Source organism: Dipodomys ordii, unplaced genomic scaffold (genome assembly GCF_000151885.1).
Source record: "Dipodomys ordii isolate 6190 unplaced genomic scaffold, Dord_2.0 Scaffold1, whole genome shotgun sequence".
Taxonomy (NCBI): Eukaryota; Metazoa; Chordata; class Mammalia; order Rodentia; family Heteromyidae; genus Dipodomys; species Dipodomys ordii.
This window is the reverse complement of record NW_012267217.1, coordinates 29,304,552-29,319,560: the sequence shown is the minus strand read 5'-3', so window position 1 is coordinate 29,319,560 and position 15,009 is coordinate 29,304,552. Positions and strand designations below refer to the sequence as shown.

At 39.8% G+C, this 15,009-nt stretch overlaps 1 protein-coding gene across 1 annotated transcript in view; it reads left to right on the top strand.

Moving 5' to 3' along the window:
• The window catches only part of Zdhhc20 (zinc finger, DHHC-type containing 20), a 55,468-nt gene that overhangs the window by 21,603 nt on the left and 18,856 nt on the right, over positions 1-15,009 (top strand). The window contains exons 3-6 of the mRNA XM_013012675.1: positions 638-741; positions 9,410-9,564; positions 11,638-11,670; positions 12,542-12,662. Of these exons, the coding sequence (XP_012868129.1) occupies positions 638-741; positions 9,410-9,564; positions 11,638-11,670; positions 12,542-12,662 (413 nt within the window). The remainder of the gene's footprint in view (positions 1-637; positions 742-9,409; positions 9,565-11,637; positions 11,671-12,541; positions 12,663-15,009) is intronic.

Here is a 15,009-nt window from a genome sequence, read left to right as displayed (position 1 = left end):
GGGGGGGAGGGGGGAGGCTGGGAAGGGATGTGAAGGGTAAAAAAAAAAAGATATCTGTTCTGAAGAATACAGGGTAGCGTTATTTAAATTTGCCCATCATAATTGGCGATTTACTTTCACTTACCATTTACTTCATGATTTACTTTCATTTACTATTGTTGGATTTAATATTCAGTCTTGATTGTTCTAAAAAAATTCAAGTTGTTTAAAATGAACATTTAGGGAAAACTTAAAATACAAGTTGGCTGGGCATAGTGGCAGTGCACACCTGTTAGCACTAAGGAGGCTGAATGAGTTTGAATCTAGTTTGGGCTACATAGTGAGTTCACGGCTAAATAAATAAATAAGAAACAACCCAGAGACTTGAAACAACCTCAGGAACTTGTCAAATCTCAGCTTAGGTAGTCTTTAGTTACAGACCAGACTGATAATCCCTTAAAAATAGGGACAGAATATTTTCTCATATCTATTAATGTCAGTATGCAAGTAAAAGAATTATACGTATTTGATGTTTTAATGAGTCTTAATTTTTTTTAATTGGATCTGGTCACCTGACCCAGATAATGTATTTTTTATGTAATGCTTTTTCCTGTTGTCACTTGGACTCATTGAAATGTTATTTGTTTTTATTTGCCAGGAAAGACCGTTGTTTACCTTGTGGCTTTCCATCTGTTCTTTGTTATGTTTGTATGGTCCTATGGGATGACAATATTCACAACTCCCGCTACCCCCTCCAAAGAGGTAAAGTCAATGTTGGTTAATTGACAAATGCTTTAACTGATGATGGAAATGTTTTCCCTTGTGTTACCTAGTTAAGACTTTATATAATATATTTGTTTTGTTTCCATTCATAAAATTGTTTACTAACTGTATTTTGAATGTGAGTCATAGCCTATTTTCAGATACACAATTCACTGGTTTACTGTAGTAAAAAGTTCAGTTGTACTAATATCTCTGACTCTCTCTATATTAAAAAAATATATATATACTCAGGGCCTGGATGTTGTCCCTTAGCTTTTTCATTAGAGGCTGGCACTCTGCCACTTGAGTCACAGCTCTACTTTCAGCTTTTTGCTGATTAATTGGAGATTAATTCTGCCCACGCTGGCTTCAAACCACAGTCCTCAGATCTCAGCCTCCCAAGAACTACAGGCATGTGCCACCATCACCTGTTTATTTCCTTAAATTAAAAACATACTCTTTATTTCTGAGGTAAAAGTCCTAAGGGACACATTGAGTTATGGAAGTAATGTATTTTTGGAAACCCTCTTAGTATATTTTCTTAGGCAAGAACAAATACACTACAACTAAAAAAAGTGGTGGTAAAAAATTGTTCAGGTCATTGCTTCCTACATCTTACTGTGATTAGTTTGTTGGGTTTTTTTCCCCCCTATATAACTAGATAATCAAAATTAGAATCCTTGGCCATGTGTGGTTGACTACATCTATAATAAACATTTACCTGTAGGTAATTGGCGGTCATCTCGAGCAAAAAACATGAGACCCTATCTAAAAACTAACTAGAAAAAAGGCTGTCTAGCAAGCAATCTCAAGACCCTAATTTCACTCTTCAGTACCACCAGAGAGAGAGAGAGAAAGGTGAGGGAAGAAGGTAGAGAGAGGCTGAATGAGAAGGCTGGAGGAGGAAACGAGAAGCAGAAGAGGGAGAGAAAAGAGGAGGGGTGAAGAAAGAAGTGGAGGGAGAGAGAGAAAGAAGGAAGGTGTAAGAAGAATGAAGGAAAAAAGGGAAGGGGAGGGGAAAAAGGAGAGGAAATGAAAGATTCACTGAGTAAGGCATGGTGGCACATGCCTATAATCCTAGCGTTTGGATGGCTGAGGCAGGAAGATCCTGAGTGTGTTACATGGGTGGATTTTGTTTCAAACTCCTCCCTTAGAGGAAAAAAAAAATTTTTTTTGGTGGGGGTCCGGTCATAGGGCCTGAACTCTGGGCCTGGGTGCTGTCCTTCAGCTCTTCAGCTCAAGGCTAGCGCTCTTACCACTTGAGCCACAGCACCACTTCCGGCTTTTTTCTTTTTGCTTATGTGGTGCTGGGGAATCGAACCCAGGGCCTCAGGCATATAAGGCAAGCGCTCTACCACTGAGCCACCTTCCCAGCCCAGGAAAAAAAATTTTTAAAAATATTCCCTAGAATTAAACTAATCTGGATTTTATTTTCTACTCTAACACATTATGTGATCTCTCTGAGATTATTTTTTAATCACAAAATGGAGCTAAATTAGATTTATCCCAGTGAAATATTAGATAATGATGGTAATTGTTTCCCTTCATGTTGAAGATATTTATCATATGGTAAAAAAAATCAGCTTCCATTGAACACTTTGTTAAACACACATGTAAAAAGAATACATGCTATAAATTTCCATTTGATAAGATTTCACAAGCTAAATACACCTTTTAACTACTGCTAGGCACAGTTTCAGGAAACTGATCATTCCCAGCCCCCTCAGTCCCCTCAAGCTTCCTTCTGGTCATCCATATCATGGAAATCACTCTTCAGCCTTTCACCAGCAAGGGTTGATTTTTGTCTAGTTTTCTCTTCAGTACGAATCATCATGAAGTAATACATGTAGTAGCCATTGTCTGTATGCTTGTGCAGCTTGCATTCTGTTTGTGAGATTCACTTGTGTGGCTGTAGGTAGTGGTAGATCGTTCATTTTCATTATCATATAGGATTCTTTGGTGGCATATAATACAGTTTATTTACCAGAGCTACTGTTAGTAGTCTGTTTGGAAGAATCATGAAAAATAGGCTTTCTGAAACATCTTGGGGAATGTATGTGTGGTTCTTTTGTGAAGACCCCTAAGACTAAAGCATCATGTACAAAGAGCAGAACATATCATATGTGCTATGTATAATAAACATCAGTAGATAAATTCCTTGCCCATTGTGTACCTTTTGAATATTTTTATTTAACAAAAAAAAAAGTAAACCATAAAGCCAAAAACTTGGTGGCTCACGCCTGTGATCCTAGCTACTCAAAAGGCTGAGATCTGAGGATCACGGTTCAAAGCTAGCCTAGGCAGGAAAGTCCATGAGACTCTTATCTCCAATAAACCACTCAGAAAAGTGGCACTGTGGCTCAAGTGGTAGAGTGTTAGCCTTGATCTGAAGAGCTGAGGACAATACCCAGGCTCAGAGTTCCAAGTCCTAGGTCTGATCAAAAAAAAAAAAAAAAGGCTAAGATCTAAGGATTGCAATTTGAAGCCAGCTCAGGCAGGAAACGCTGTAAGACTTATTTCCAACTAAGCATCAAAAATAAAAGTCAAAAGTAGAGCTTCCCAAGTGGTAGAGCACCAGCTTTGAGCATAAAAGCTCAAGGACAGTACCCAGGCTCTGAGTTCAGGCCTCAGGACTGGCAACACACACAGAAAAGTAAATCTCCTAAAGGTTTCTTCAACCATATTCATGAGATCTTGATAATAGCCCTTAAAGTTATGCTATAAACTACTTAATTTCTCAGTTCATGGTGGGTGTTTAATAAATGTTGAATGAAATAAACTATTAATCTCTTGGTTTTGTTTTGTTTTTTATCAGTCATGGGGCTGGACGCTGTCCCTGAGCTCTTCAGCTCAAGGCTAGTGCTCTACCACTCGAGCCATAGTGCCACTTCCAGCTTTTTCTGCTTATGTGGTGCTAAGGAATCAAACCCAGGGCCTCATGCATGCAAGGCAAGCACTGTACCACTGAGCCACCTTCCCAGCCCCAACTATTAATCTCTTAACATTGCAAAGGACCTAATTTTATTATAGTAATTCCTAGTAATAATGACTGTTGAAAACATTGTAAAAGGAGCCTAATTGATGTTTCAGTAGCATCATCTGAACATTGAATTTTAAGATAGTAGTGCAACTGTGTTTCAAGTGTTTTAGTGAATTACGCTATAGTCTTGAGCAAAAAACAAAAACAAAAACGCAGGGACATGGGCTGGAAAGGTGGCTCAGTGGTAGAGTGCTTGCCTCGCATGCATGAGGCCTTGGGTTCAATTCCTCAGCAACACATAAGCAGAAAAAGCCGGAAGTGGCGCTGTGGCTCACGTGGTAGAAAGCTAGCCTTGAGCAAAAAAAGCTCAAGGACATCACCCAGACCCTGACTTCAAGCACTAAGACTGGCAAACAAACACCCCCCCACACACACACGCACACACGCACGCACGCACGCGCACACACTCACTCCTAAGAAATTCTGACTGGAAGTTTCAAGTGCTTAAGGAGCACTTTGTTTTTCTACCTGCTGACTCAAATACCAAAACATCCAATACATTTGCTGCCCCAATCACTGCTAACAGCTTAACAATGTTGTTTATTTTGTTATATGATAAGAGCCGGATTCAGAAAATTATGACACCCAAAAGATTAGGGAATTGTCAAAGATTACAGAATTACTAGTAGAGCTGCTATTAAGATGTTGGCCTTCTGTATTCTTGCGTAGTACTTTTTTTTGTTTTTGTTTTTTGGGTCAGTCATGGGGCTTGAACTCTGGGCCTGGGCTCTGTCCCTGAGCACTTTAGACCAAGGCAAGCACTCTACCACTTGAGCCACAGTGCCACTGCCAGTTTTCTGATGGTTAATTGAAGATAAAAGTCTCAGGAACATTCTTACCCAGGCTGACTTTGAACTGTAATCCTCAGGTCTCAGCCTCCTGAGTAGCTAGGATTATAGGTGTGAGCCACCAGCACCCAGCTCCTAGTACATTTTTCTATGTATTGCTAACATCTCTTCTTGCCTTCCCATATTAGTAGTATAGCCTGAGTTCAAGTGTACTTTAGGAAGTAAAAGACCTTCCATCCCAAATAACCAGCCCAGTCAGAGAGATTTTAAAGAAGTCTTAGAAGGGGAAGTTGGGGGGGGGGGGGGGAAGGGGAAACAAAGGAGGAGGCTACAATGCTTGATAAAAAATGTACTCATTATTTTGCCCATGTAATTGTAACCCCTCTATACAGTATTTTCACAATAGAAAAAAAATATATATATAAAAAGAAGTCTTGGGGCTGGGAAGGTAGCTCAGTGGTAGAGCACTTGCCTTGCATGCATGAAGCCGTGGGGTTCGATTCCTCAGCACTACATAAGCAAAAAGAAAAAAGCCGGAAGTGGTGCTGTAGCTCAAGTGGTAGTACGCTAGCCTTGAGCTGAAGAGCTGAGGGACAGCGCCCAGGCCCAGAGTTCAGGCCCCACGACCGGACCCCCCCATCCCCACCCAAAAAAAAGAGGTAGTAGTGTACTAACAGAACAAGCCAACCCAGTAGTTTTGAGGCTCAGACTTCAAACCCTGATAATACCCCTCCCGCCCCCATGGTGTTTATTTCTCCAGGGTACATTTACATGGATTGATAATTAAGTGCATATACAATGATTGGTCACAATTGGTGTCTACTGGAAAAAGATGAACTAGTTTCTTTTTCTTCATGGTGTTTTACATATAGATAGATATGTAATTATCTCATCAGATTTTCTTAAGGAGCTTGCTTTTTTAAAAAATTTTAGCCAGGATTTATTTTAGTAAAACAGGATTATGAAGTAAGGAGAAATGTCAGAGAGAAATATTTCTTGTTCCTCTCATAGGAAATAGGAGTTAAAGACTGTAAGGGGCTCATTTTAATATGAATCTCTATCTTCTACCTATTATTCTCTCCCAACTCACCTTTTATATTTAAAAATTTCAAGTATTATTCCTAGTAAGCCATCATTTGGAAATTCTGGTTTGAATTGGTTTATTATGTGTCAACACTGAGTAATAAATCCAGAACTTGCTAAGAATGAGGAGCAAGTCCAACATAAAAAGGTTCCAGGTGTGGTGGTATAGGCCTATAATCCCAGTTCTTCTGGAGGCTGTAGGGAGGAGAATCACGGTCTGAGGCCAGCTGGGGCAAAAACAGGATACCTTACCCAAAAAGCAAACTGCAAGTAAAAGGCTGAGAGTGTGGCTCAAGCAGGCCCCAAGTTCAACCCCCTGTATCAAAATGTAAAGCAGGGAAGAAAGGGAAAGGGAGAAGGTTAGGAGAAACTTAACCCAAACAGCTGATATTCAGAGACCAAGCCATGAAGTCATGTTTATTAGCTCTGAACTCATGCTCTTTCCTCTGTACCACTTTTTTGTCGGTTGTGGGACTTGAACTCTGGGCCTGCATGTTCTCTCAGCTCTTCAGCTCAAGGCTTAGCACTCTACCACTTGAGCCACAGTGCCACTCCCGCTTTTCTGGTGGTTTATTGGAGATAAGAGTGTCACAGACTTTGCTGCCAGGCTGGCTTTGAAATGCGATTCTCAGATCTCAGCCTCCTGAGTAGCCAGGATTACAGGCATGAGCCACCAGCGCCCAGCTTCTGTACCACTTGTTTCACTGAGGTTCATGACTGAAACAGCACTTTCCTTTCTCAGAGTTAGCCTTTTGATGAGGGGAATCTGTGAGTGACTAAGCTGTTCATTTAAGTATAGGAATTTGTTTTAAAGTATATATTACACACTTCATTAATTGATTTAAACAATAGACAATAATGTCAGTTGTGTTTTACTTATGAACTCTTTTTTTTTTTTTTTTCAGTCGTGGGGCTTGAACTCTGGGCCTGGACACTATCCCTCAGCTCTTCAGCTCAATGGCTAGCACTCTACCACTTGAGCCACAGCGCCACTTTGGCCTTTCCTGCTTATGTGGGTGCTCAGGAATCGAACCCAGGGCCTGATGCATGAGAGGAAAGCATTCTACCACTGAGCCACCTTTCCAGCTCCTACATATGAACTCATTTAAAACATAATGTGACTTAGAGGTAGAATGCTTGCCTATCATGTATGAAACCCTGGGTTGGATTCCTCAGTACCACATAAACAGAAAAAGCCAGAAGTGGTACTATGGCTCAAGTGGTAGAGTTGCTGGCCTTGAGTAAAAGAAGCTTAGGGACAGTGCCCAGGCTCTGAGTTCAAGCTTCAGGACTGGCAACAAAAAACAGACAAAAAACAAACCCCCTATGAAGTAGGTACCATAGTGCCTATTTTGCATATGAAGAAACTAAGGCACTATTCTGGGACATGAAGGTCCATTGTATGAGAACCAGCCTAAGGCATGGTGACCAGAGAGAAGAGGCAACACAGATCCAGAAGAGCACCACGTGCCGTTTATTGAAAGACTTACTAACAGAAACTTGGTCCTGCTTAGCAGGAAGATCAAGTGGATCCCCGATGGGTCTACATGTTTAGACCAAAATGACATCATTTAACCCAGAAAGTACCTGATTATTCTCTGTCAAGAATCAGGCACCAGGCATTATGTAAAGCTGAACATACTGCTTCAATGACTTTGTCGACTCCTAGAGTGTGGGCAGCTATGCAGAGAAAACCAGCTAGGATTACTCTGGTACAGTCATGGCAGCCATAACTCCCCATAACTCCCAGTGGCTGCAGTCATGTCAGGGTGAATCTATTTAGACACAGAGAAAGTTGAGTTACTTGTTCAATGTCATATGGGCCATATGTGAGAAAGAGATTTCAATCCAGAACCCACTGGGCTTTTCAGCTCCAGAGGGAAATAGGGTGATGGGCAACTTGTAAATCAAGACAGTTTATGGGCTCGAGGCTTATCTCAAGTGATGGAAAAGCCCTGAATCAAGACATTAGCATGCACAATGAGAAAAAAAATTTTAGGAGATAATCTGATTGACTTTAAAATGCACTTAATACTAAGATTTTACAGTGCAGTTTTTCTGTTACGGCTACAGTACAAATTACTTGAACTTTCTAAGGCTTTCATTCTTCATTTCAAAATGAGAATAAGCGGGCATTAGTGGCTCATGCCTGTAATCCTAGCTACTCAGGAGGCTGAGCTCTGAGAATTGTGGTTCAAAGCCAGCCCTCTCGGGCTGAGCACTGGTGGCTCACACCTGTAATTCTCGCTACTCAGGAGGCTGAGATCTGAGGATCGAGGTTCAGTGCCAGCTGGAACAGGCACCTCAGTGAGATTTTTATCTCCACCAGAAAACCAGAAATGGTGTTGTGGTTCAAGTGGTAGAGCGCTAGCCTTGAGCTGAAAGCTTAGGGACAGCATCCAGGCCCAGAGTTCAAGCCCCATGACCGACAAAAACAGACAAACAAAAAACAGGAAGTGCAGCTGTGATTCAAGTGTAAAGCATTAGTCTTCAATGAAAAACTCAGTGACAGTACCCAGCACTATCATATACATAATTAATACATACATATACATACCTAAATTAAGAATGTCATTATATCTGGTTTGGTAGACATATTAAATTTTTTTTTTGGTTGGTCGTGGGGCTTGAACTCTGGGCCTGGGCACTATCCCTCAGCTCTTCCGCTCAAGGTGAGCGCTCTAGTGCTTGAGCCACAGCACCACTTCCAGTTTTCTAGTGGTTTACTGGAGATAAGAGTTTCGTGGACTTTCCTGCCCAGGCTGGCTTTAAATTCTGATCCTCAAATCTCAACCTCCTGATTAGCTAGGATTACAGACGTGAGCCACCGGTGCCCTGCAGCATATTAAATTAGATGGTATAAATGTGAACATCTTGGCATGTATAAACTTTTCAACAAATTTTATTTCCTGTACTTTAAGTATATGATAGCTAAGTTAAAACAATCTGTTTATTTTTTTAGGATTTTTTTAGTGTACCTTAATTGTACGGAGGCAGGCTCATTGTGACATTCTCATACATACATACAATGTATCCTCTCCATCCACCTACTCTCTCTACGGCTCTCCTTTATCTCCCACGCACCCTTCTTAAAACCCTTTCAACTGCTTCATTGTTCTGTTTTCATACGTGTGTATAAAGTTTTCCCACTGTCTTCATTCACCCCTCCCACCTCCTGCTGGACCTGTCCCCCGAACAGAGCATGTTTTACTCTTGTCATTCATTATTTTTGCTGCATATTAATAATATGTTCACATTTCTCAGGTTCTCTTCTATCATGACTTTTTGTTTTGTGAACTTCCCCAATGCATTTTGGTTGTTCATCTTGTTAAATTAAAGCTAGGTGCTGGTGGCTCATGTCTGCAATCCTAACTACTCAGGAGGCTGAGTTCTGAGTATTTCAGTTCAAAGCCAGCCTGGACAGGAAAGTTCATGAGATTTCTTATCTCCAGTTAAACACCAGAAAACCAGAAGTAGCACTTTAGCTCAAAGTGGCAGAGTGCTAGTCTTGAGCAAAAAGAGCTCAGGGTCAGTGCCCAGGCCCTGAGTTCAAGCTCCATGACTGACCAAAAGAAAAATAGAACAAGAAAATTGTTGGAATTGTTTTCGGAAGTAGGTAATGTAAGGGAGTATAATGGAGGAGGGGGTGAGACTGATTGGAACACATTATATACATGTGTTTAAATGCCACAGTGACACCCCCCCAGGTATAACAAATGTGTGCTAATAAAACTGTTTAATTGTCCATTGACCACAGTTGTTTATTTTAAAAATTAAGCCTTACCATCAAAATACTTCAATTTGTACATCCTTCAGCATCTTCTTTTACCTCTTTCATGTAGCTATCAGATACTGTGAAAAATGTCAATTGATTAAACCTGATCGGGCGCATCACTGCTCTGCATGTGACACGTAAGTGTTACTCCTTTGCTCTCATTTAAGCCCAACACTGGAAATCAGTGATGGGGAAAAGAGAGGAGAAATTGACATTTTATGCTCTATATAAGCTTAAAGGAAAAAGCAAACTGAAGAAAAATATTTAGCAAAAGTATTTTGTCCTCTTCTATTTGCTGTGGATAAATAGCTAGCAAAAAACATTTATGCAAGCCAAAATATATGCAAAATATATATGATAAGTTTTCTACTGGTGGACAGAATTTTCCTTAAGTATGCTTTCTGTTTTTATACTTAATATGATATTGACAAGGTAATAATTATAACCCTCTTCAGAAAGGTAACTTTTTTATTAAAAAGACTTTAATGATGGTTTGCTTGCTTGTTTTACTTTTTTTTTTGGTCGTGGGGCTTGAACTCTGGGCTTGGGTGCTGTCCCTCAGCTCTTCAGCTCAAGGCTAGCACTCTACCACTTGAGCCACAGCGCCACTTCCAGTTTTCTAGTGATTTATTGGAGATAAGAGTCTCATGGACTTTCCTGCCCCGGCTGGCTTTGAACCGTGATGCTCAGATCTCAGCCTCTTGAGTAGCTAGGATGACAGGCGTGAGCCACTGTTATTTTTATGTATGTATCTACTTGTTTATGTAACTATTGTGTCCTACCAGTGGGGCTTGCATACAGCCTAAGTGCTGTCCCTTTGGTTTTTGCTCAAGGCTGGCATTCACGCTCTTGAACCGCAGCTCCACTTCTGGTTCTTTTTTCTTCGCAGCTAATTGAAAATAAGAATGGCACAGACTTTCTTACCTAGATTGATTTGAACTTCAGTCCTCAGCTCTCAGCCTTCTGAGCAGTTAGAATTACAGATGTGAGCCACCAGCTCCTGACTCAATTCTTATTACTGATACTGATATTAAAATCTAAAAGTTAATAAAGTAATTTTGGAGGTTTTCCTTCAGTTTTTTTTAACTAGAAAAAGGTAAAATAATTTACCTCTGTGGCATATATAGGAAAGTGAGTGTATCAAAGAAAAGACTGCTTGGAACCTCAATTAATCATTGCTCTTGAAGTAAACAAGGGCTTTAAGGTTCACATTTGTTATATATTACTTGAGTTGACTTATAGGTAACTTTATGCAATTGTAAAGTTACTATTAAGGAGGCAAATATGAGTGTTTGGTTTTTGTTTTTTGATCATGGGACTTGAAGTCTGGGCCTGGGCGCTGTCTCTGAGTTCTTCAGCTTGAGGCGAGCACTCTACCACTTGAGCCACAGCACCACTTCTAGTTTTCTGATGGTTAATTATAGATAAGAGTCTCATGGATTTTTCTGCTCAGCCAGCTTTGAACCATGATCCTCAGATGTCAGCCTCCTGAGTAGCTAGGATTGCAGGCATGAGCCACCAGCACCCAGCTGGTATAGTATTGCTTATAAGTAGTGTAAATTTGTATTGGCAAATATGGAAAGAACCATTTTTAGTCCCATCAGTGTTGCTGTTTTAGAATATTCACTTCTAGGGGCTGGGAAGGTGGCTCAGTGGTAGAGCACTTGCCTTGCATGCATGAAGCCGTGGGTTCGATTCCTCAGCACCACATAAGCAAAAAGAAAAAAGCCGGAAGTGGTGCTGTAGCTCAAGTGGTAGTACGCTAGCCTTGAGCTGAAGAGCTGAGGGACAGTGCCCAGGCCCAGAGTTCAGGCCCCACGACCAGACCCCCCCCCAAAAAAAAAGAATATTCACTTCTAATATTTTTATGATGTTAATATTTAAACATAGGAATCTTTTCATTACATTCTACCTTCAACTAATTTTTAAGGTAGACCTTTCTAATGTGGCAAGTATTGTCCTCAAAGCTGACTATTAAAATGTCATTTCATATATATAGTACACTGAAGTAGATCTGCCCAGCTGGTTTAAAAGTCTAAATAATTATGACCCTGTACCCACAAAAGTATCAGAAATTGTATCTAACCTAATGCTTCTGAGTTTGTTCTCTTATGGTATCATTTAAAGGGAAATTTCTAAGTGAGAAAAAAATTACAAGAAATTAGAATTGACTTCTGCCTAAATTTTCTTATACTTATTTTTTTTCTTAGATGTATTCTTAAAATGGATCATCACTGCCCGTGGTATGTATTACAAAGAAAAAATGCCCTAAGGGGTGGAGAGTTGGAAAGAAGAGAATTTATAGTTATTTACTTCAGTATTATTAATTTTCTTTCTACATCTGAGCATGAAACCTAGAACCTCACACAGGCTAAAAAAGCCTTTCTATTGGGATGGACTCCTAACCCCCTCTGCCATAGTTATGTTTGGAAGGTCAATTTAATAGATAAAATTGATATAATTACATGTAGCATATGTATCTAAAGCTTTGTGTGTGTGTGTGCACGTGTGTGTGCATGCGTGTGTGTGTGTATGTGCGTGTGTGTGTGTGTGTGTGTGTGTGTATGTGTGTACAGGGGTTTGAACTCAGGGCCTGAATGCTGTCCTTGAACTTTTGTGTTTAAGGCTAATGCTCTGCCCCTTAAGCCACACTTCCTTCTCTGGCTTTTTGGAGGTTAAATGGAGATAAGAGTCTCATGGACTTCCCTGCGTGGGCTGACTTCAGACTTTGATCCTGAGCCCCCTGAGTAGCAAGGAGTCTATAGGTGTGAGCCACCCACTCAGCTGTATATTTATGAGACTGACTCTTTTTTCCCAAATGGTCCATTAATAAATAATAATGTTTTCTGATTTCTTACTTTTTTATTATGGTTAAAAAAACATGAAATATATGACCTTAACTATTTCTGTAAGTATAGGGTTCAATAGTTAAGTATATTTATATACTTATACATTCCCCAGAACCTGAATATCTTGTAAAACTTTAACTGTGTTTCATTGAGCAATTCTCCATTAACCTTCCTACCAGCCCTTGGCAACCCCCATTCTGCTTTCTATTTCTGTGAATTTGTGATCTGTCTTATTTTTATAGTGTGACTTTCTTTGTTCTTCTAGGGTGAATAACTGTGTGGGATTTTCTAATTACAAATTTTTCCTGCTGTTTTTGTTGTATTCCCTATTATATTGCCTTTTCGTGGCAACAACAGTTTTAGAATACTTTATAAAATTTTGGACGGTAAGTCTTTATTTCCTGTCTTAAAAAAATGTGTTAAAGACATTTTTATGATATTATATTCCTAAAAAATTGCTTCCTTACTATAAATGAATACCTTTATTTTCATTTTACTAGACTCTGAGATATTTACAGAACAGTCAGAGATAAAGTTTACATTTCCAGACATGTCTGTGTATAAATCAGAGTGTGTATTATACAGGTAGAGACAGCTTCATTTGGTGATCCAAATTGTTTGCCACACTAACAAAGATATACCAGTTTTTGAGTAAGTAATTGCTTTTTTTGGCTGAATGATGCTTACTACAGTTTTATAATAAAAGTGATATCCTCAGCCCCTTAGAGAGCTTTTTTTTGAGGGGGTGGCATACTGAGATTTGAACTCAGAATGTCATACCTAATAGTCTAGTGGTCTGCCAGTTGAGCCATGTCTGCAGCACAGTTTTTTGATGGTTATTTGGTGATTTTCTTCTCTGGCTGACCTTGAACTGTAATTTTCCAAATCTCAGTTTCTTGAGTAGCTAGGATGATAGGTTTGAGCTATTGGCAGCCATCAGATTTTTTCATCTCTAGATTTTTTAAACATTTGTAAAAATGACAAATAACTAAAAGTTTGTTTGTTTTTGACAGACGAACTAGTTAATCTATGGTTTGTGCCATAAATTACCAAGGAATGCAGCATAGCTCAAAAAAAACCCTAAGGCAACTGTTTAAAAAAATATGTTGTGACCTTTGAGATATGTTGTATTATTTTTTTTTGTTGTTGGGGTTGGGGGCATTGTACTAGGATTTGATCTCAGAGTCTTATACTTTTTAGATGAGGCAGGCACTCTGCTAGAAAGCTATGCCTCTAGCCCTTTTTTTACATTATTTTGAGGTAGGATCTTGTGCCCTGCCTCGGTGTATATGACCACACACAGTTTCTTCCATTTTGAAAGAGACTTGCAGATTTTCTGCCCAGTCTGGCCTTGAACCATGATCCTTCTGATTTCAGCCTTCCAGGTAACTAGGAGTAATGAATTATTATGTGAAAGAAATTAGGTCCAAAAAAGTACACGTAGGTTAGGTGCAATGGCTCAGGTTTGTAATCTTAGTTACTCAGAGATTGAGAAGACTGTGGTTCCAGGCTGGCACTGGCAAAAAAGATAGCCAGACCTATCAACATGGCTGTGGTGGTATACATCTGTCATTCTAGGTAGGAAACAGGATTAGAGTCCAGGTTCATTCCTGGGGGAGAAATGAGACCCTATCATAAAACTGTGAATACAAAAAGAGGACTAGAAACATGATTTAGTGATAGGGTGCCTAACAAACACAAAGTCCTGAATTCGTTCAGCAGTACTGCTCCCCACCTTCCCCCCAGAATGAATACATACATTGTGCTACTAGGAAAATAACATAAAAGTGTATAATGTCTTAACTGGAAAAAATGTATTTAAAAATTGTAATTTATTTAAACATTGTAATTGTAAAAAAATTGTAATGTATTTAAAAATTGTAATTACCTCTGGGAAGATTTAATAGAGACACATGCTTTTAAAAATTACCTTTTGAACTGGGTTTTGGTGGCTCATATTTGTAATCCTAGCTACTCAGGGTGCTAAGATCTAAGATTACAGTTCAAAGCCAGCCCAGGCAGGAAAAGTCCATCAGACTCTTATCTCCAATTTATCACCAAAAAGCCAGAAGTGGAGCTGTAACTCAAGTGGTAGAATGCTATCTGTGAGTGAAAAGGCTTAGGGACCGTGCTTAGGCCTTGAGTTCGAGTGTCAGTACCAGGACTAGCACATACACATACACACTCACCCACACACTAAGGGTCTCTGATGGCCAAGCTAAGTATATGGGAGAAGGGTCAGAGTTAGTGTGGCTGAAAATGTCTAGCAGTAACATGGTCATAGCTACAGAAACAGGTGGTATGAAGTCAATTAAATCTGCTTGGGGGACTGCTAACTAGATAGCCAGAGATATATTTATTTGCTAGCACATATTCTTTTTAGAAATAAATCTGTGTTTTTTTTTTGTTTGTTTTGGTAGTTTTGTTTATTTTTGCTTTATTTTGTTTTTGTGCCTGTCCTAGGGCTTGAATCCAGGGCCTGGGTGCTATCTATCCCTGAGCTTTTTCTTGTTTGTTTCTTCGTGGTCCTGGATCTTGAACTTAGGGCCTGGGCTCTGTCCCTGAGCCTCTTTGTGCTCAAGGCTAGTGCTCTACCATGAGCCACAGTGCTTTTTCTGTGTAGTTTATTGAAGATAAAAGTCTTGGGCTGGGAAGGTGGCTCAGTGGTAGAGCGCTTGCCTTGCATGCATGAGGCCCTGGGTTCGATTCCTCAGCACCACATAAGCAAAAAGA